Source organism: Hyperolius riggenbachi, chromosome 3, assembly GCF_040937935.1.
Source record: "Hyperolius riggenbachi isolate aHypRig1 chromosome 3, aHypRig1.pri, whole genome shotgun sequence".
Taxonomy (NCBI): domain Eukaryota; kingdom Metazoa; phylum Chordata; class Amphibia; order Anura; family Hyperoliidae; genus Hyperolius; species Hyperolius riggenbachi.
The window spans coordinates 92,579,548-92,602,984 of record NC_090648.1 but is presented as its reverse complement, the minus strand read 5'-3'; the positions used below and the strand labels follow the sequence as shown (position 1 = coordinate 92,602,984).

Genomic DNA, 23,437 nt, shown 5'->3' with positions numbered 1-23,437 from the left:
GGAGGAAAAAGAGGCAGGAGTCAGATGTGGTGGGGAGGCGGGTGCGATAGAGTGGAGGAGAGAAATATCCCTCCGGATGGAGTTCAGTATATCTGCTTTCAGGGCAGTAGCAGGGTTGTATTGCGACTGGGTGAACCACCAGTACACCGAAGTTGAAGCGGAACTGAGATGAAAAACTAACTATAACAAGTAACTTGTCTATATATCTTATCTAAAGTTTAGATTGTTTGCACAGCAAATCTAGCTGCAAACAGCATCAACAGTATATGATTATTTCTTCCTGTGATACAATAACAGCAGCCATGTTCTGCTTTTCACATTACACAAGCTTGCCTGCATCTCAACCCCTCAGCCTGTGAAAACTTCACTCCCCTCTCTTCCTCCCTCCTCCCCTCTGCCGCTGAAATCTCTGGCTAGTAACACCTCCTCCTCCTGCCCAGACTGAGCTCCCATAAGTCCTTGCTACATGGCTGTCAGTGTTCCAAGGTGTTGGAGGAGCTGTGGACGAGGCTTGTTTAGTTTATAGGGAGTTAAAGTATTAAAACAGGAGTGCGGAATGCTCTATAAACCATATGAAAAGAACACTTGATATGAGTAAAAATGTATCTCGGATCCACTTTAAGACAGCTGCCTAGTTATAGAATTTGACTTTAGGAAGCGCAATCCCACCCCTGTCGAAAGGTAACTGTAGGCTGGCCAGTGCTATCTGCGGGGGGGAGGAGCCCCATATAAATGAGCCAATCAGGTTATTGAGCTCAGCAAAAAGATGGGCAGGGAGCGAGACATATTATTTCTGAATAAATATAGAAATTTGGGCAAAATACACAGTATTATCAATATGGTGCACCAGCATGTGGAATTCTACAATGTTAGGTGGAATCTGTCATTTTTAATGATTATTTTATCATTCGTGAATTGTATGATTGTCTGACGTCTATTTATCTATCATTCATATAACTTTTGATACTAATAAAATTGAGTTCTTTATATCACTGATAACAGTCTTCTTTTTGAGGGTTAGGTTGCACTCTGTAAGCTTATATGCAAAAGTTTCCATTCCCACCTTCCCTTTATTATACTTCAGTAAAGTGAATAATTAACTGCAAATTTTGCAGAATTTCACAGTTACTCTTCCCCCACCCATCACACTATAAATTTGATTTCTCCATAATTTCACAGTTACTCTTCCCCCACCCATCACACTATAAATAGAATTCTCCAGAATTTCACTGTCCCGCTTCCCCCACCCAACACTCTATAAATTGAATGTGTGCTTCCTCTTCATGCATAAGTGACATGAAGACAGCAGTCATTTCACTTCAGAAAGTAGAAATGAAAAGATTTCTGAGCATCCTTTGGCTGCTGTTGGCCACAGTCTATGAGGCAGAAGGCCGAGTGGCTAAGGATTTCAGCAGCTGCTCACAGTTTTTCTTTAACAACCAAAAGCCTGCTGGCTTTGAGAGCATTGCTCAGCCTCATGACTTTAAGAAGATACCAGACGGAATAAAGAGAATTGCGGATCTGAGCTCACCAGCCTATATTTGCCAGATGTCTGGAGGAAACTCTTACTTTGCTACTTTATATGACCGGGGAAGACGTGTCCCTTTGTATTCCGCTTACATCTTGGACAGGATATCGGGAGTTGTTCAACCAGACTGCAAACGGATTAATCAATTTAAGCTGGAACCGCAGGTATGTATATTTGCAGTTTCTCCATTTTATGTTCTTTTGGGTTGAAGGAAAGTGCATGTGTTTTATTTCAAACCTTTAACTGTAACCTACAAAGCTCTCCATAGATAGTCTTTCTCCCCCTATATCTCCTCACTAGTCTCCTAATACCACGCATAACCATGGCCGGATTTCTGGCAAGGCCACATAGGCCATGGCCTAGGGCACCAGATAAACAAGGGGCGGCCTGCAGACAGTGGGCATTATTTGCAAGTGTCCAAACAAATGAAAGTGGTCAGGATAACTGCACTATTAGTACCAGCTGGCATCTGCCTGTGCTGTGCTACAGGCAGCTGCAGTCCGTTAACAAAACGTTCGTGAACAGTGTGTGACTAGCAAAAAGCCAGACCTTGTCCAATGACATAGCAGCAGCTGCAAGCAGTTACAGAAGGCCGGTTCTCACGTACTTGGTGTGGGGGATGAAAGGACCAGGGGCAGCACCAGCAAATAGGACAGAATACAGAAAGCAGCCTCTCACAGTACCCATTTCTTAATTATTGATTGGCCAGCGCTGTTACCCTGGAGACAGCAGTGGGTACAGGACTCACTTTTACGTGTTGCTGACCTCACCCAATGTCCAATTGTGAGCCACTTTTGACTATTTTTGTGTGGTGGACGGCTCCCACCACGCCCATCACCTGTAGATCACTTGATTGACCAGTTCCCCCATGTGACATGATTGATTCACTTCACGTTGCCATGGAGACCTCGGCACTAGCCCCAATAGTGGACACCATCAGTTTAAAATTTTTTGGATGGGTGTGTGTGGAGAGAGGTGGTAGGATACGGTTTCGGTTGGGGCGGCTGGTAATAGTCGGCCTTGGGCGGTAAGAAGTACAAATCCGGCCCTGCGCATAACCACAACCTCCGCTCTGCACATGACCTTCTTCCTTCCTCTCCTAGAATTAACCCCTCCCACTCATGACAAGACTTCTCACATGCTTCTCCTCTGGAATGTCTTTCCAAAATACATCCATCACTCTCAAATGCCATGCAAAGCAGAAGTTTGCCTCTTTATAACATAATATAAGGTATTTGCGATAATTCAGGTTGGAGTGAGCTCTGAGGTGTCCCACAATGCATCACTGCTGAATATGCAAATGATCTCTCTGTTGTTCCTGATAGCTAAACACTCCTCCAGAACCGTTGGAATGCAATGATGCTTGTTAACAGATCTAGATTCTTTGCCACCTGAGGCAAACTTGTGAGGATGCGCCCCCCTGATTTGAAATTATCGCACAGCACACAACAACTTGCACTGTGCATTATAGCTGCGGTGCAATCAAAAAACACCCTCAGTATAGGTAGGTAACGGGGTACAGGTGCCCCCTATATAGACAGCAAAGTATACAGTGGTATAACTAGACTTAATAGGGCCCCCTGCAAAAATGATAGCATGGGCCCCCTTGGTACCCAAACCCCACAAAGGTCATGTGATCAGGAGCCAGCAAAATGACGGCAGAGAGTGTTCTGCTGTGAAGCAGCATATGGAAGTAGGAAAAAATTACATCTCGTTACTCTGCATGGCGGGAGGAGGTGGCAGGGATGATTTTGGTAAGCAAACGGGGAGGTTTTTTTACTAATTGGCTGCACTTGGTAGAGGGAAGAGGAGGGGACCCCAAAGCCTTTGGGCCTCCGTGCGATGGCAAGGGTCACAGGGGTGATTGCTAAGCCCATGCAGGTATAGGTGCCCTCAGTATAGGTAGCCAATTACAGTTTCCCCCAGTATAGATAGCCAAGTATAGGTGCCCCCAGTATAGGAAGGCAAGTATAGGTACCCCCGGTATAGGTACCTAAGTATAGGTGCCCTTAGTAGAGGTAGCCAAGTATAGGTGCCCCCAGTATAGGAAGCCAGGTATAGGTACCTCCAGTATAGGTAGCCAAGTAAAGGTGCCTCCAGTATAGCTGCCCCCAGTATAGGTAGCCAAGTATAGGTGCCCCCAGTATAAGTAGCCAGGCATGGTTGCCCCAGTATATGTATCCAAGTATAGTTACCCTCAGTATAGGTTGCTAAGTATAGGTGCCCCCAGAATAAGTAGTCAGGCATAGTTGCCCCAGTATAGGTAGCCAAGTATAGGTATCCCCAGTATAGGTAGCTAGGTACAGTTGCCCCAGTATAGATAGCCAGATATAGGTACCCCCAGTATAGGTTAACCAGGTATAGGTGCCCCCAGTATATGTAGCCAGGCAAAGTTGCCACCAGTATAGGTTAGCCAGGTATAGGTGCCTAAAGTATAGGTTAATCAGGCATAGGTGCCCCCAGTATAGGTAGCCAGGCATATTTTCCCCAGTATAGGTAGCCTGGTATAGTCGCCCCAGTATAGGTTAGCTAGGTATAGTTGCCTCAGTATAGGTAGCCAGACATAGGTGCCCCAGTATAGGATAGCCAGGCATAAGTACTCTCAGTGTAGGTTAGCCACAGTTGCCCTTAGAATGGTGTAGGTAGCCAGGTATAGTTGCCCCCAGTATAGGTAGCCAGGCATAGATGTCCCCAGTATAGGTAGCCAGGCATAGATGCCCCCAGTATAGGTAGCAAGGTAGGTGCCTCCAGTAAGTAGCCAGCCTGTCCCCCCTCCCCGGCCACCACTCGTTTACCTTCTAAGTCAGCTGCCACTTCCTCTGCGACAGTCCCCGTCCCCCTCTATACTAGACTTCAGATCAGTGATAAAGAAACAGGAGAGCGGTGTCCCTGGTAACGGCGCATATACAGGAAGTAAGTACTTCCTGTACATTGTGTCGCTACAGGAGCCGCTCTCCTGTTTTTTCCTTACTATGAAGCAGCGCGTCAATGCTGATCTAAGGTCTAGTAGCAAGGGAGACTGAGGACAATCAGAGAGGAGGTGAGGAGGCCTCTGACTCAGAAAGTAGGGGCCGTGGGGGGGGGGGCGCCTGATGCAAAACGTTCACCTTTAAAATGTACCTTCTCAAACAAGCATGCAATCTATTTTAAATTGATGAAGATGCATGTTTCTTGCATATATATATATATATATATATACACAGTATATAGTAGTGGTTAGCTCTCTCGCCTTGCAGCGCTGGGTCCCTGGTTCGAATCCCAGCCAGGGCACTATCTGCAAAGAGTTTGTATGTTCTCTCCGTGTCTGCGTGGGTTTCCTCCGGGCACTCCGGTTTCCTCCCACATTCCAAAAAACATACAGATAAATGAATTGGCTCCCTCTAAAATTGGCCCTAGACTACAGTACTTGCACTTCATAATATAGACATATGGCAATGGTAGGGATTAGATTGTGAGCTCCTTTGAGGGACAGTTAGTGACAAGATATATATATATATATATATATATATATATATATATATATATATATATATATATATACACTGTACAGCGCTGCGTAATATGTCGGCGCTATATAAATACTAAAAATAATAATAATAATATAGGTGTATATATATATATATACAGTATAAACAATAATACATCACGGTTGCAAAAGTCCTATAAAAAAAAGACAAAAAAATGGAAAACAACACTTTATATCACACCACCGTGTACTACTATGTCCCAAGAAAAAAGACCAACAGAATATATGGACAAACACCGTCACCAGCAGACACCCAGGTATCACAGTCTCTCACCCTTTTGTATTGCTGCCCAAATCTCAGACAGCCCACGAGCATTACAGCTGTGATCACCACTACATGGAAATGACACTCCTCCACACACAACAATGGCTTCTCACCCTCTGCTCTGCTGTCCAGATTATAAGACAGCTAACAGCGCTCAATGTCTCTACTGTTCACATCCACCTCTCCAATCAAGGTTTTTCAATCTTCCGCCAATTGCTTTGAGGGGTGTCCGATCAAACTGAAGAGCTCACCATAGTATAAAAATCTTATATTCAAAAGCCATAAAAAGTAGCGTACTCACATAAAAATCACCAAATACGAGCATTTAAAGAGAACCAGAGATGAAGCACCCTCATGTATTTTATTACATTTATGAGTGGGAACATGACAGTAAACACCTACCATGCTTTTAGTTTTATTGTTCTCTGCCTAATCTGTCTGTTATCAGCTGTGATAAGAATCCCCGACTGAGCATTCAGTCCAGGGGCGTTCCTATAGTCCTTGGAGATCGGGGGCACCTGGGGGCACAAGGTGAGGGGCAAAAATGGGCGTGGCCATACAGTGAGTGGGCGTGGCCATGGGTGGGGCCAAATTTACATGAACTTAGCAGCGGTGTAAGCTAAGGATAACGGGCCTGCCCATCAAAATATTGGATGGAGCCCCATGTCCTTTATTTAGATAATTGACAATCAGTATAGGCATAGATCAAAGATGTATACGCACATACAATTTGCTAATAAAATTGGCTAATCAAAATTGTATGTGTGTACCAGGCTTTACAGCTAATACTGTACATACTGAAAGTAGCAGGGATCAGCACACACTGCAGCTAGTTTACTATCAGTACAGGCACAGAGTAACAGCTTATACTGTACATACTGTAGGCAGCAGAGATCAGCACACTGCAGCTAGTTTACTATCAGTACAGGCACAGAGTAACAGCATATACTGCACATACTGGAGGCAGCAGAGATCAGCACACACTGCAGCTAGTTTACTATCAGTACAGGCACAGAGTAACAGCTTATACAGTACATACTGGAGGTGGCAGAGATCAGCACACACTGCAGCTAGTTTGCTATCAGTACAGGCACAGAGTAACAGCGGTTTTTTTCCGTTAGCCGGGCGCATCTGGCAGGTGGCGCTAATTACTATTCTCCCTCCAGGCCGCCATGGATAGTAGGGGAAGATGTAACTCTGGTGCCAACATCAATTTAAACTAAATACAAACATTTTAACTCATACATGAACATTATGGAAAATCAAAGTTGAACATAAACTGTGAAGATAAACAATTTCATCCATCCTACTCCTGAAAAATGTATTATTTTTTTAGAACCCCCAGTTTTATTTTCTGTTTTAAAAAGCTAAAAAAAAAAAAAAAAAAAAAAAAAAAAAAGGAGGTTTAATGCTATTGTCTCATATGATGATGATTCAGCTTTTCCCATAGTCTCGCAGTTAGCAATCATAATGGCCCCCAACAAGACAAATTCAGCAATCATGAGGGCCCCCAACAAGACAAATTCAGCAATCATGAGGGCCCCCAACAAGACAAATTCAGCAATCTTGAGGCCCCCCACAAGACAAATTTAGCAATCTTGAGGCCCCCAACAAATCATGAGGCCCCCCACAAGACAAATTCAGCAATCTTGAGGCCCTCAACAAATCATGAGGCCCCAAACAAGACAAATTCAGCAATCATGAGGCCCCCAACAAGACAAATTCAGCAATCATGAGGCCCCCAGCAAGACAAATTCAGCAATCTTGAGGCCCCCAAATCATGAGTCCCCCAACAAGACAAATTCAGCAGTCATGAGGCCCCCAACAAGACAAATTCAGCAGTCATGAGGCCCCCAGCAAGACAAATTCAGCAATCTTGAGGCCCCCAAATCATGAGGCCCCCAACAAGACAAATTCAGCAATCATGAGGCCCCCAGCAAGACAAATTCAGCAATCTTGAGGCCCCCAGCAAGACAAATTCAGCAATCTTGAGGCCCCCAAATCACGAGTCCCCCAACAAGACAAATTCAGCAGTCATGAGGCCCCCAGCCAGTGCAGTTTCTAGGCCAAACTGCTCCCAGGGCGAGTGTCGAAAAATATGCCCCCCAGTACAGGTCGTGATGCCACTTGCCTCTTCCTGGCTCCCAGACTCCTTCAGCCAAGACCGGAATTGTATTTTTTACTACCCAATGCCTGCTTTCACCGACTGCCCCTCGTGAGACCTAAGATCCAAATACATGGTAGACTAATGTCGCCCTTCATGTATGATCACTAGGTTGACAGTTTTGGGGAGCAAGGTCTAAGAAGTCACATTGCTGAGCTAGACTTACTATTCAATGAAGAAAGGGGCAGGTGGGAGGTACAATTGCCTGGCACATAGTGTCTGGGTATGTATGAGCACAATGGGCTCATTCGTTATTAGCCATTTAACGATTTGATTTACTAACATTGTGAGGCAACTATGCACATGCTGTATTCTCAACTAAAATGCTTCCCACAAGCATGCTATGGGAGGGTAGGCATATGTGAAAGGCAGCAACATGCCACAGGAATATGCTGGGGGGGGGAGGGGTCTGGAGAGAGGGTGGAGAATGCACCAGGAATTCATGGAATGCAGCAGTGTGCCACAGGAGCATGCTGCGACAGCAGTGTATCACAGCTATGCGTACAGGTAACAGTCTATTGCAGGAATGGGGGGGGGGGGGGCATAGATGGTAGAGGAAAAAAGGATCATTGGTCTGATACTGATTGAATCAGTTACATTTGGGGGACATATCAAAATAGGGGACACGGCCAGGAAAACAAGCTGGAAGTCAGGTGTAAATGAGCAGAGATGGGGGAAACGAAAGTGGTCTGTTCAGTGGTGTAGCTAGAGATTATGGGGCCCCATAGCAAAACTTTCATGGGGCCCTTAGATGAAGACCCTCTTGAGCAATGCCACCTGCCCCTACCCAACAAATATGAGTTAATTGACAATTTAAATTCTCGCAATGCATAAAGCCCATGGGCACTGAGGGTGGAGGAACATGAAAAGTTAATAGTGAATAAATCAAGTATAACCTGGGTCCCCCCTCTGCTCCAGGGCCCCATAGCAGTTGCTATGGCTGCTATGGCTATTGCTACGCCCCTGGGTCTGTTACAGAGAGGAGATAGCATATAGCACTACAGATTAAACTACACAATACATACATAGACATAGGACTATGGTAGGAATTATATTGTGAGCCCCTCCGAGGGACAGTTAAGTGACAAGACAATATACTCTGTACAGAGCTGTGGAAGATGTTGGCACTATATAAATACTATATAATAATAATAATATTAAAGTGCAGCAGAGACTTGGGGTTATGGGCAGCAGCACTCTGAAGCCAATGGGGTGAGAGACATGAAGCAGCAATTTAGTATTGAAATTTGGAGGTAAATGGTTAAAAAGGTACAGTAGTTTACACTTTCTTAAAACCAGCCAGAAGGGGAAGCTGCCACAGTTATAAAGGGTGTTATGCTGGATACACGCTATGAGATTTTCTGGCCGATTTACTGTCAGATCAGTTATTTCCAACATGTTCGATCTGCTTTCCGATCAATTTCCGTTCACTTTAATAGGAAATTGATTGGAAAATGCTCGGAAATCGATCGGAAAGCAAATCGGACATGTTGGAAATAACCGATCTGACAGTAAATCGGCCAGAAAATCTCATAGTGTGTACCCAGCATTAGATTGTGCAGCTGCATTCTCTAGACAAACAAAGTGAAAGTATATGTTCCCAGCTCACTGCCTGTGTGCTCCCATAGTCCTCCTCACTACTATAGACTGTATGCCCTGTGCACACACCAGCACCTCCTCACTGTGCTGAATCAGTGACTTACAAGAGAAAGGAATGCCCATCCATCACTGTAGCTGTGGGAGAACATCCTATACCAAATTGATAGACCCACAATGTCAGTTCAGCCTCTCTCCAGTCTGACATAATTAAAAAGCACCCCTGGCTGATGCAATGCAATTAAAATAAAAAACATTTATCATTGGTCAAATAATTTCCTTCTGCAAAGTCTTCCCTAAAGTTCACCTGGTGTGAGTGAGAGTACTGTACATTCATAAGAGTTACTCTCATAGTTCTAAATTTGCAGGCACTTCTCTGATGTGCTCTGCAATGAGGGAGGGACATTCAGGGCACAAGCAAACTACCCTTGTTTTTCCTCTGCTACAGCTCTCCATGCTCCCTCTCCTGTGTGCAGAGCTCTCAGCAGCTGCTTCATAAATACCTGTGTCGAAGCACACTTTTCACTCTCAAGGGCTGGGGCGGAACTTCCCTTCCTTTCAGTGCTGTGTGAGCTGTGTCACATGATCACCCATCTTCCTCTCAGGCTCTCACTACTAGTGTTGTCCGGATCATGAACGATTCGGATCTTTGATCCGAATCTATTTTGTGAGTCGAATCATCCGAATCATCAAAATGAGTGATTCGGATCGCAAAAGGGGCGGGGCCAGGAGCGACACGCCCCCTCTCAGCGGGCAGCGGGGTCCTGGAAGCAGAGCTGAGATGGATCGCTCTGTTGGAGGGGAGCCAGCCTTGCAGGGACAGGTAGAGGAGGGGACATGGGTGCCATTGCCAGATGTGTAGAGCACACATACTGGCTATAACGTGCTGCTGATTATAGGCTGTCTGTTCGGTAGTTGTGCACAGTGAACACATTGGAAGCTTTTGGCTCAGCACAGCTCAGTAACTTTGCAGGCACTGTGATTGCAGGCAGGGGTGAGCCTGGGGTGCCTGGCACCTGGGTGCAAGATTTTCTCTGGCGCCTATGGGAGTGGTTAAATTAACCACGCCCAACCACATAACCACACCCATGTCCTTCCTAATCACACCCACACCTTCCACCTCTTTACGCATGCATGTGATACCCCATTCCTACCCCTCTTCCATGGGCTTGCTCCTGGCTGGCTTTGGCTTCCTGCGAGTGACAGTCTGCTAGTCTCTGGACTGACTCAGGCTGAGAGGCTCTGCGAGTGCGACGCAGTCACACACTGCGTATTTATGGCTGCCTGCGGCCACCCTACTCTCGCTCGCTGACATCGGCTCCTCCCCCCTGCCAAGCCCAAGGTGGGCTGCCTGTATCTTTCCCGTTGCGCCACACAGCCTGCCAGTGTTGCCAACCTTTCACGTTATTTTTTACTGACAAATACCTAAAAATTTACTGACAAAAGATTTTTACTGACAAAAATTCCCCACTAAATGCACATAAGAGACAGCTTTTCCCCATGTAAATGCACATAACAAGAGACAGCTTTTCCCCATGTAAATGCACATAACGAGAGACAGCTTTTCCCCATGTAAATGCACATAACGAGAGACTGCTTTTCCCCATGTAAATGCACATAACGAGAGACTGCTTTTCCCCATGTAAATGCACATAACGAGAGACTGCTTTTCCCCATGTAAATGCACATAACGAGAGACTGCTTTTCCCCATGTAAATGCACATAACGAGAGACTGCTTTTCCCCATGTAAATGCACATAACGAGAGACTGCTTTTCCCCATGTAAATGCACATAACGAGAGACTGCTTTTCCCCATGTAAATGCACATAACAAGAGACTGCTTTTCACCAGCAAATGCACATAACAAGAGACTGCTTTTCACCAGCAAATGCACATAACAAGAGACTGCTTTTCACCAGCAAATGCACATAACAAGAGACTGTTTTTCACCAGCAAATGCACATAACAAGAGACTGCTTTTCACCAGCAAATGCACATAACAAGAGACTGCTTTTCACCAGCAAATGCACATAACAAGAGACTGCTTTTCACCAGCAAATGCACATAACAAGAGACTGCTTTTCACGAGCAAATGCACATAACAAGAGACTGCTTTTCACCAGCAAATGCACATAATGACAAACAGCCAGTGTCCCCAGGATATGTAGCCAGGGGGTATATGTGCCCGGGATAGGTAGCCAGGGGGTATATGTGCCCGGGATAGGTAGCTAGGGGGTATATGTGCCCGGGATAGGTAGCCAGGGGGTATATGTGCCCGGGATAGGTAGCCAGAGGGTATATGTGCCCAGGATAGGTAGCCAGAGGGTAATATGTGCCCAGGATAGGTAGCCAGGGGGTAATATGTGCCCAGGATAGGTAGCCAGGGGCTATATGTGCCCAGGATAGGTAGCCAGGGGGTATATGTGCCCAGGATAGGTAGCCAGGGGGTATATGTGCCCAGGATAGGTAGCCAGGGGGTATATGTGCCCAGGATAGGTAGCCAGGGGGTATATGTGCCCAGGATAGGTAGCCAGGGGGTATATGTGCCCAGGATAGGTAGCCAGGGGGTATATGTGCCCAGGATAGGTAGCCAGGGGGTATATGTGCCCAGGATAGGTAGCCAGGGGGTATTATGTGCCCAGGATAGGTAGCCAGGGGGTATTATGTGCCCAGGATAGGTAGCCAGGGGGTAATATGTGCCCAGGATAGGTAGCCAGGGGGTAATATGTGCCCAGGATAGGTAGCCAGGGGGTAATATGTGCCCAGGATAGGTAGCCAGGGGGTAATATGTGCCCAGGATAGGTAGCCAGAGGGTAATATGTGCCCAGGATAGGTAGCCAGGGGGTAATATGTGCCCAGGATAGGTAGCCAGAGGGTAATATGTGCCCAGGATAGGTAGCCAGGGGGTAATATGTGCCCAGGATAGGTAGCCAGGGGGTAATATGTACCCAGGATAGGTAGCCAGGGGGTAATATGTGCCCAGGATAGGTAGCCAGGGGGTAATATGTGCCCAGGATAGGTAGCCAGAGGGTAATATGTGCCCAGGATAGGTAGCCAGGGGGTAATATGTGCCCAGGATAGGTAGCCAGGGGGTAATATGTGCCCAGGATAGGTAGCCAGGGGGTAATATGTGCCCAGGATAGGTAGCCAGGGGGTATAGGGTCCCCGTTTAGGTAGTGACAGGAGCGCACCCAATCCTCCCCTCCCGCCGCTGCTGCCTCTGCCGCCGCCGCTCCCTCCTCACCTTGCAGCAGCTTCAGACCTCAATCAGCGGGCGACCCGACCAGTAAGAAGGCGCCAGGCGCACCCGCTCTATATGCGGAAGTGATGTCACTTCCGCATATCAGTGCGGCGTGCTAGGTCCTAGCGCCCGCCCGCCTGATCGAGGTCTGACGCGGCGCCGGCGGCTAGAGGGAGGGAGGGAGCGAGCGAGCGGCGGCCACAGGGGGAGAGCGGCGGCCGGGCGGCGCCTCTCAGAGGCAGGCGCCTGGGTGCCTTGCACCCGCAGCACCCGCCCAGGCTCGGCCCTGATTGCAGGGCAATATGATCCTCCTGCACTGCTCTAAACAGCTGCACTTTACTTCTGGGAATGCTTTGGGGAATGCTTTCTTTCACTGTGCGACGTTTGCATTCAAAGTACACAGATGAGCATATAGGTGAAATACATGTTAAGCATATGATTGCAGCATGTGGGTATTGTGTGCAAGCAAAGATTTCTGCTCTCTGCTCGTCCCTCCTCCCTTCTCTGTCCACTCCCTGCCCTCTGTCCATCTTCTCCCCTTCTCTGCGTGTCCACCCCCCTCCCCTTCTCCTGTCCACAGCAGGGAAAGACCTGTCCTGCTATTCATTTCACCCCCGAATGCTTCGGTAGTAAAATGATCCGAGATTCGGATCAAAGATCCGGATCTTTTCAATGATCCGATTCGAATCATCCAGATCATTGAAAAGATCCGAACTTCCCATCTCTACTCACTACTTCCTCTTCCTTGCGTGTTCTGCTTTATTCAGCCTGACACTTTCTCCTCTCCTCTGTGCCCCCTGGCTTCACCCTCCAGCACTGCGCTCAGGGCAGTTGCACGCCCTGCACGGCCCAAGAAATGGCAGTGCCCCCAACAAGACAAATTCAGCAGTCGTGAGGCACATAAATAGACAGCATTTCACATAAATGGGCAGAATGCCCCCTTAACCACTTGAGGACCGTAGGCTTTACCCCCCTTAAGGACCAGGCACTTTTTTTCCATTCAGACCACTGCAGCTTTCTTGATTTATTGCTCGCTCATTCAACCTACCACCTAAATGAATTTTGGCTCCTTTTCTTCTCACTAATAAAGCTTTCTTTTGGTGCTATTTGATTGCTGCTGCGATTTTTACTTTTTATTATATTCATCAAAAAAGACATGAATTTTGGCAAACAAATGATTTTTTTAACTTTCTGTGCTGACATTTTTCAAATAAAGTAACATTTCTGTATACATGCAGCGCGAAAAATGTGGACAAACATGTTTTTGATTAAAAAAAACCCCATTCAGCCTATATTTATTGGTTTGGGTAAAAGTTATAGCGTTTACAAACTATGGTGCAAAAAGTGAATTTTCCCATTTTCAAGCATCTATGACTTTTCTGACCCCCTGTCATGTTTCATGAGGGGCTAGAATTTCAGAATAGTATAAATACCCCCCAAATGACCCCATTTTGGAAAGAAGACATCCCAAAGTATTCACTGAGAGGCATAGTGAGTTCATAGAAGATATTATTTTTTCTCACAAGTAAGCGGAAAATGACACTTTGTGACAAAAAAAAAAAAGTTTCCATTTCTTCTAACTTGTGACAAACAAAAATGAAATTTGCCACGGACTCACCATGCCCCTCTCTGAATACCTTGAAGTGTCTACTTTCCAAAATGGGGTCATTTGTGGGGTGTGTTTACTGTCCTGACGTTTTGGGGGGTGCTATATTGTAAGCACCCCTGTAAAGCCTAAAGGTGCTCATTGGACTTTGGGCCCCTTAGCGCAGTTAGGCTGCAAAAAAGTGCCACACATGTGGTATTGCCGTACTCAGGAGAAGTAGTATAATGTGTTTTGGGGTGTATTTTTACACATACCCATGCTGGGTGGGAGAAATATCTCTGTAAATGACAATTGTTTGATTTTTTTTTACACACAATTGTCCATTTTCAGAGAGATTTCTCCCACTCAGCATGGGTATGTGTAAAAATACACCTCAAAACACATTATACTACTTCTCCTGAGTACGGTGGTACCACATGTGTGGCACTTTTTTGCACCCTAACTGCACTAAGGGGCCCAAAGTCCAATGAGTACCTTTAGGATTTCACAGGTCATTTTGAGAAATTTCGTTTCAAGACTACTCCTCACGGTTTAGGGCCCCTAAAATGCCAGGACAGTATAGGAACCCCACAAATGACCCCATTTTAGAAAGAAGACACCCCAAGGTATTCCATTAGGAGTATGGTGAGTTCATAGAAGATTTTATTTTTTGTCACAAGTTAGCGGAAAAATGACACTTTGTGAAAAAAACCAATAAAAATCAATTTCCGCTAACTTGTGACAAAAAATAAAATCTTCTATGAACTCCCCGTACTACTAACGGAATACCTTGGGGTGTCTTCTTTCTAAAATGGAGTCATTTGTGAGGTTTCTATACTGTCCTGGCATTTTAGGGGCCCTAAACCGTGAGGAGTAGTCTGGAAACGAAATTTCTCAAAATTACCTGTAAAATCCTAAAGGTACTCATTGGACTTTGGGCCCCTTAGCGCAGTTAGGGTGCAAAAAAGTGCCACACATGTGGTATCGCCGTACTCGGGAGAAGTAGTACAATGTGTTTTTATTTTTTGTCACAAGTTAGCGGAAAGTGACACTTTGTGAAAAAAAAACAATACAAATCAATTTCCGCTAACTTGTGACAAAAAATAAAATCTTCTATGAACTCACCATACCCCTAACAGAATACCTTGGGGTATCTTCTTTCTAAAATGGGGTCATTTGTGGGGTTCCTATACTGCCCTGGCATTTTAGGGGCCCTAAACCGTGAGTAGTAGTCTGGAAATCAAATGCCGCAAAATGACCTGTGAAATCCTAAAGGTACTCATTGGACTTTGGGCCATTTAGCGCAGTTAGGGTGCAAAAAAGTGCAACACATGTGGTATCGCCGTACTCGGGAGAAGTAGTACAATGTGTTTTGAGGTGTATTTTTACACATACCCATGCTGGGTGGGAGAAATTACTCTGTAAATGGACAATTGTGTGTAAAAAAAATCAAAAGATTGTCATTTACAGAGGTATTTCTCCCACCCAGCATGGGTATATGTAAAAATACACCTCAAAATACATTATACCACTTCTCCTGAGTACGGCGATACCACATGTGTGGCACTTTTTTGCACCCTAACTGCGCTAAGGGGCCCAGAGTCCAATGAGTACCTTTAGGCTTTACAGGGGTGCTCAAAATTTAGCACCCCGCCCACTTGCCAGGACAGTTAACAAACCCCACAAATGACCCCATTTTGGAAAGAATACACAACAAGGTATTCCATGAGGGGAATGGTGAGGTCATTAAAAATTTTATTTTTTGTCACAAGTTAACGGAAAATGACACTTTGAGAAAAAAAAAAAATCTGCTAACTTGTGACAAAAACTAAAATCTTCTATGAACTCACCATGCACCTCACAGAATACTTTAGGGTGTCCTCTTTCCAAAATGGGGTCATTTGTGGAGTCTGTCCTGGCATTTTAGGGTTTCTGCAATCATTACATGTATGGCCAGTATTAGGAGTTTCTGCTATACTCCTTATATTGGGTATACGGGTAATGCACTCTGGGCTGAAAGGAAAAATGAACGGCAAACATACCTTGCTCCACATCAATGGCAGATCTTCCTCCACATCAATGGCAGTGATGAGAGTTGGGCCGAACCTCCGATTTTAGGTTCGCGAACCGGGTTCGCGAACTTTTGCGGAACGTTCGGTTCGCGTTAAAGTTCGCGAACCACAATAGACTTCAATGGGGATGCGAACTTTGAAAAAAAAATTATTGCTGGCCACAAAAGTGATGGAAAAGATGTTTCAAGGGGTCTAACACCTGGAGGGGGGCATGGCGGAGTGGGATACACGCCAAAAGTCCCCGGGAAAAATCTGGATTTGACGCAAAGCAGCGTTTTAAGGGCAGAAATCACATTGAATGCTAAATGACAGGCCTAAAGTGCTTTAAAACATCTTGCATGTGTATACATCAATCAGGTAGTGTAATTAAGGTACTGCTTCACACTGACACACCAAACTCACCGTGTAACGCACCGCAAACAGCTGTTTGTGTAGTGACGGCCGTGCTGGACTGGTGCGCACCATGGCGAGAGTGCAGGTTTTGGTGGCTTTACAGCCCATATGGTCGCCTGGCTGATGTAGCTGAATGACAGAACAGTGACTGTCCAGCTGATCAAATTTGGTCTGACCACAATGAAGCAACGACCTTATTATCTTTTGTGTGCCCCCCGAGACACTCATCTAGGCGCCGGTCATTGCTTCATTGTGATACGCAAGCCCCTTCACCACGGCAAGGTAATGATCACGAAGTGGAATAGGCGCATGTACATGCCTTTTCTTTTGTTGTTGCAGCTGCCCGCAGTGCAGCCAGAAAAATTAGGCAGTCATGTACACGCACCAGAAAAAATATTACAGTGGCCGCTGCTAGCAGCGGCCTAAAAAATTCAGCAATCCGCCTGGAGTCCCGGACCCTGTTGGTGGTGGCGGAGAAGGGAGTCAAGCGGCCTGCAGGCAGACATGCTGTGTGGAGGGACTGGGCGTGACTTAGTCTTCTTGGGGCAGGCCAGGCAGCCAGTCACACGGTGTGCAGGCAGAGATGCTGGCGGGCAGCAGCCCTCCGGGATCCATGCCTCATTAATTTTGATAAAGGTGAGGTACTTAACACTTTTGTGACTTAGGCGACTTCTCTTCTCAGTGACAATGCCTCCAGCTGCGCTGAAGGTCCTTTCTGACAGGACGCTTGCGGCAGGGCAGGAGAGAAGTTGGATGGCAAATTGGGACAGCTCTGGCCACAGGTCAAGCCTGCGCACCCAGTAGTTCAAGGGTTCCTCATCGCTGTTCACAGCAGTGTCTACATCCACACTTAAGGCCAGGTAGTCGGCTACCTGCCGTTCCAGGCGTTGGTGGAGGGTGGATCCGGAAGGGCTACGGCGAGGCGTTGGACTAAAGAACGTCCGCATGTCCGACATCACCATGAGATCGCTGGAGCATCCTGTCTTTGACTGCGTGGACATGGGAGGAGGATTAGTGGCAGTGGTACCTTGCTGGCGTTGTGCTGTCACATCACCCTTAAAGGCATTGTAAAGCATAGTTGACAGCTGGTTCTGCATGTGCTGCATCCTTTCCGCCTTCAGGTGAGTTGGTAACAGGTCCGCCACTTTGTGCCTGTACTGAGGGTCTAGTAGTGTGGCCACCCAGTACAGCTCATTCCCCTTGAGGTTTTTTATACTGGGGTCCCTCAACAGGCAGGACAGCATAAAAGACGACATCTGCACAAAGTGGGATCCAGTACCCTCCATCTCCTCTTGCTCTTCCTCAGTGACGTCACGTAAGTCAACCTCCTCCCCCCAGCCGCGAACAATACCACGGGAAGGTTGAGCAGCACAAGCCCCCTGCGACGCCTGCTGCGGGTGTTCTCCTGCCGCCGTCCCCTCCTCCTCCCCCAAAGAAAAACCTTGCTCATCATCCTCTGAGTCTCACTCCTCTTCTGCACACGACTTCTCTTCTTCCTCCTCCTCCCCCCTCTGTGCTGCCGCAGGTGTTGAGGAAACAGCTGGGTCTGATGAAAATTGGTCCCATGCCTGTTCCTGCCGTAACGGTTCCTGGTCACGCTCATTCGCAGCTTCATCCGCCACTCTACGCACAGCACGCTCCAAGAAGTAAGCGTAGGGAATTAAGTCGCTGATGGTGCCCTCACTGCGGCTCACCAGGTTGGTCACCTCCTCAAACGGCCGCATGAGCCTGCATGCATTTTTCATCAGTGTCCAGTTGTCGGGCCAGAACATCCCCATCTTCCCAGACTGTTTCATTCTACTGTAGTTGTAGAGGTACTGGGTGACGGCTTTCTTCTGTTCTAGCAGGCGGGAGAACATGAGCAGGGTCGAATTCCAGCGAGTCGAGCTATCGCAAATGAGGCGTCTCACCGGCATGTTGTTTTTCCGCTGAATTTCCGCAAAGCGTGCCATGGCTGTGTAAGACCGCCTCAAATGCCCACAGAACTTCCTGGCCTGCTTCAGGACATCCGCTAAGCCAGGGTACTTTGCCACAAATCTTTGAACAACTAGATTCATGACATGTGCCATGCAGGGTATGTGTGTCAGCTTTCCCATATGCAAAGCGGCAAGCAGATTGCTGCCGTTGTCGCACACCACGTTGCCTATCTCCAGGTGGTGCGGGGTCAGCCACTCATCCACCTGTTTCTTAAGAGCAGCCAGGAGAGCTGCTCCAGTGTGACTCTCCGCTTTGAGACAAGACATGTCTAAGATGGCGTGACACCGTCGTACCTGGCATGCAGCATAGGCCCTGCGGAGCTGGGGCTGTGTAGCTGGAGAGGAGAACTGCCACTCAGCCAAGGAGGAGGAGGACAGCGAAGAGCATGTAGCAGGAGGAGAGGAGGTGGCAGGAGGCCTGCCTGCAAGCCGTGGAGGTGTCACAATTTGGTCCGCTGCGCCCTGCTTGCCATCGTTCACCACCAGGTTGACCCAATGGGCTGTGTACGTAATGTAGCGGCCCTGCCCGTGCTTGGCAGACCAGGCATCCGTGGTCAGGTGTACCCTTGACCCAACGCTCTTCGCAAGAGATGACACCACTTGCCTCTCAACTTCACGGTGCAGTTAGGGTATGGCCTTTCTCGAAAAATAAGTGCGGCCTGGCATCTTCCACTGCGGTGTTCCGATGGCCACAAATTTACGGAAGGCCACAGAGTCCACCAGCCGGTATGGTAACAGCTGGCGAGCTAACAGTTCCGCCACACCAGCTGTCAGACGCCGGGCAAGGGGGTAACTGGCCGAAATTGGCTTCTTCCGCTCAAACATTTCCTTCACGGACACCTGACTGCTGCTGTGGGCAGAGGAGCAGGAAGCGCTGAAGGGCAGAGGCGGAGTGGAGGAGGGTGCCTGTGAAGGTGGAAGGGAGAAAGCGGCAGAAGCAGATGATGCACCTGAAGGAGGAAGAGGGGAAGGAGGGTGACTTTTCTTTTGTGTGCTGCTGCTGCTTTTGCTCAGGTGGCCATCCCATTGCTGTTTGTGCCTTTTCTCCAGGTGCCTTTGTAAGGCACTTGTCCCTACGTGAGTGTTGGCCTTTCCACGGCTCAATTTTTGTTGGCAGAGCGAACAGATGGCTTTGGTTCGATCTGAGGCTCACACATTAAAAAATTTCCACACCGCTGAGCCACCCTGGGATGTAGGCACTATGGGGACCTCAGCAGCTGATGCTGAAGGGCAAGTTGGCTGGCTGTACATAGGTGGCGATACATGGTGCCGGACACTGCCACCAGCTGTTTCTGACGAAGAGCTGCCCCAGCTTCTTTCAGCAACTTCTCTCCTCCTACTACTCTCTGACTCCCCCTCTGAACTGTCCCCCTCTTCATCTCCTCTGGGAACATACAGAGGATCCTTATTATCGTCATCATCGTAATCATCCTGCCCAGCTTCGCTTGCCTCAGACAAATCCAAACATGCACCATCAGTAGGTCCTTCATCCTCCTTACACGTTACATCCATAATGTTGCCGCGTAACTCAGACATATGAGCTGGTGAAAATTCATCTGGCTGTAACAACAATGGCTGTGCATCAGTGATTTCAACACTAAATAATTCTTGCGAAGTGTCAAATGCAGCGGAAGTGGTGCTAGTAGTAGCGCTGGTGGCTGAGCAAGATGAGGTGTTCTGTGTCGCTAAATACTCAACCACGTCCTGACAATCTTGGGAGGTGATGGGACGTGCCTTCTTCCGAGCACTGTACTGTGGGACAGGTCCACACAAAATTACATTTACCCGACCTCGCGCAGACCAGCCGGGTGGCCTTCCTCTGGCTCTGGCACTACCTCTTCCTCTACCTGTTTTGTCCATATCGGGTATGCACGGAGTGGTATATCACACTGCGTGCACTCACGTAGGTAGGTGGGTTCACTTAACTGCACAGGTATGCGCACTGATGCGGTGGGTTCACTGAACAGAACAGGTATACAGTGGCGGGTTCACAGAACAGGTATGCAGTGGCAGGTTCACTGAACAGAACAGGTATGCAGTGGCGGGTTCACTGAACAGTACAGGTATACAGTGGCGGGTTCACTGAACACAACAGGTATGCAGTGGTGGGTTCACTGAACAGGTATACAGTGGCGGGTTCACTGAACACAACAGGTATACAGTGGCGGGTTCACAGAACAGGTATGCAGTGGCAGGTTCACTGAACAGAACAGGTATGCAGTGGCGGGTTCACTGAACAGTACAGGTATACAGTGGCGGGTTCACTGAACAGTACAGGTATACAGTGGCGGGTTTACTGAACACAACAGGTATGCAGTGGCGGGTTCACTGAACAGGTATACAGTGGCGGGTTCACTGAACACAACAGGTATGCAGTGGCGGGTTCACTGAACAGGTATACAGTGGCGGGTTCACTGAACACAACAGGTATACAGTGTTGGGTTCACTGAACAGTACAGGTATACAGTGGCGGGTTTACTGAACACAACAGGTATGCAGTGGCGGGTTCACTGATCAAGTATACAGTGGCGGGTTCACTGAACACAACAGGTATACAGTGGCGGGTCCACTGAACAGAACAGGTATGCAGTGGTGGGTTCACTGAACACAACAGGTATGCAGTGGTGGGTTCACTGAACAGGTATGCAGTGGTGGGTTCACAGAACAGGTATGCAGTGGTGGGTTCAATGAACAGGTATGCAGTGGTGGGTTCAATGAACAGGTATGCAGTGGTGGGTTCACAGTACAGGTATGCAGTGGTGGGTTCACAGAACAGGTATGCAGTGGTGGGTTCACAGAACAGGTATGCAGTGGTGGGTTCACTGAACAGGTATGCAGTGGTGGGTTCACAGAACAGGTATGCAGTGGTGGGTTCACAGAACAGGTATACAGTGGCGGGTTCACTGAACAGGTATACAGTGGCGGGTCCACTGAACAGAACAGGTATGCAGTGGCGGGTTCACTGAACACAACAGGTATGCAGTGGTGGGGTCACTGAACAGGTATGCAGTGGTGGGTTCACAGAACAGGTATGCAGTGGTGGGTTCACAGAACAGGTATACAGTGGCGGGTCCACTAAACAGAACAGGTATGCAGTGGCGGGTTCACTGAACACAACAGGTATGCAGTGGTGGGTTCACAGAACAGGTATGCAGTGGTGGGTTCACAGAACAGGTATGCAGTGGTGGGTTCACAGAACAGGTATGCAGTGGTGGGTTCACTGAACAGGTATGCAGTGGTGGGTTCAATGAACAGGTATGCAGTGGTGGGTTCACAGTACAGGTATGCAGTGGTGGGTTCACAGAACAGGTATGCAGTGGTAGGTTCACAGAACAGGTATGCAGTGGCAGGTTCACTGAACAGGAATGCAGTGGGCTCACTGAACAGAACAGGTATGCAGCCAGGAACAAGCTAAGCCTAACTAATCTTTCCCTATGAGAGACAGTCTGCAGCAGCTCGCCCTACTCTCACTAATGCAGGCACACGAGTGACCGTAATGGCCGCCGCTGCCTGCCTTATATAAGGGGGGGTGGGGCTCCAGGGGCTAGTGTAGCCTAATTGGCTACACTGGGCCTGCTGACTGTGATGTAGAGGGTCAAAGTTGACCCTCCATGGTGCATTATGGGGCGAACCGAACTTCCGTAAAGGTTCGCCTGCGGGACGCGAACGCGAACCACGGAAGTTCGCATGGAACCGTTCGCAGGCGAACCGTTCGGCCCAACTCTAGCAGTGATAACCTCAGGAGAGAGACACCCCGTGCCACCCTGCACTCAGGGTGAGCCACCAACTTATGTGACTGGGCCTCAGAACTTTAGTATACAGCATTATGCCTGTAGTATACAGCAATATGCCTGCCAATAGAGATGAGTGGCGGGTTCACTGATCAAGTATACAGTGGCGGGTTCACTGAACACAACAGGTATACAGTGGCGGGTCCACTGAACAGAACAGGTATGCAGTGGTGGGTTCACTGAACACAACAGGTATGCAGTGGTGGGTTCACTGAACAGGTATGCAGTGGTGGGTTCACAGAACAGGTATGCAGTGGTGGGTTCAATGAACAGGTATGCAGTGGTGGGTTCAATGAACAGGTATGCAGTGGTGGGTTCACAGTACAGGTATGCAGTGGTGGGTTCACAGAACAGGTATGCAGTGGTGGGTTCACAGAACAGGTATGCAGTGGTGGGTTCACTGAACAGGTATGCAGTGGTGGGTTCACAGAACAGGTATGCAGTGGTGGGTTCACAGAACAGGTATACAGTGGCGGGTTCACTGAACAGGTATACAGTGGCGGGTCCACTGAACAGAACAGGTATGCAGTGGCGGGTTCACTGAACACAACAGGTATGCAGTGGTGGGGTCACTGAACAGGTATGCAGTGGTGGGTTCACAGAACAGGTATGCAGTGGTGGGTTCACAGAACAGGTATACAGTGGCGGGTCCACTAAACAGAACAGGTATGCAGTGGCGGGTTCACTGAACACAACAGGTATGCAGTGGTGGGTTCACAGAACAGGTATGCAGTGGTGGGTTCACAGAACAGGTATGCAGTGGTGGGTTCACAGAACAGGTATGCAGTGGTGGGTTCACTGAACAGGTATGCAGTGGTGGGTTCAATGAACAGGTATGCAGTGGTGGGTTCACAGTACAGGTATGCAGTGGTGGGTTCACAGAACAGGTATGCAGTGGTAGGTTCACAGAACAGGTATGCAGTGGCAGGTTCACTGAACAGGAATGCAGTGGGCTCACTGAACAGAACAGGTATGCAGCCAGGAACAAGCTAAGCCTAACTAATCTTTCCCTATGAGAGACAGTCTGCAGCAGCTCGCCCTACTCTCACTAATGCAGGCACACGAGTGACCGTAATGGCCGCCGCTGCCTGCCTTATATAAGGGGGGGTGGGGCTCCAGGGGCTAGTGTAGCCTAATTGGCTACACTGGGCCTGCTGACTGTGATGTAGAGGGTCAAAGTTGACCCTCCATGGTGCATTATGGGGCGAACCGAACTTCCGTAAAGGTTCGCCTGCGGGACGCGAACGCGAACCACGGAAGTTCGCATGGAACCGTTCGCAGGCGAACCGTTCGGCCCAA

The 23,437-nt window shown here is 48.0% G+C and overlaps 1 protein-coding gene across 1 annotated transcript in view; it reads left to right on the top strand.

Annotated features, from left to right (window-relative positions):
* The first annotated feature begins 1,303 nt into the window (after positions 1 to 1,303).
* The window catches only part of LOC137561050 (endonuclease domain-containing 1 protein-like), a 50,784-nt gene continuing 28,650 nt past the window's right edge, over positions 1,304 to 23,437 (top strand). The window contains exon 1 of the mRNA XM_068272274.1: positions 1,304 to 1,692. Coding sequence (XP_068128375.1) covers positions 1,333 to 1,692 — 360 coding nt within the window. The 5' untranslated portion in view covers positions 1,304 to 1,332. The remainder of the gene's footprint in view (positions 1,693 to 23,437) is intronic.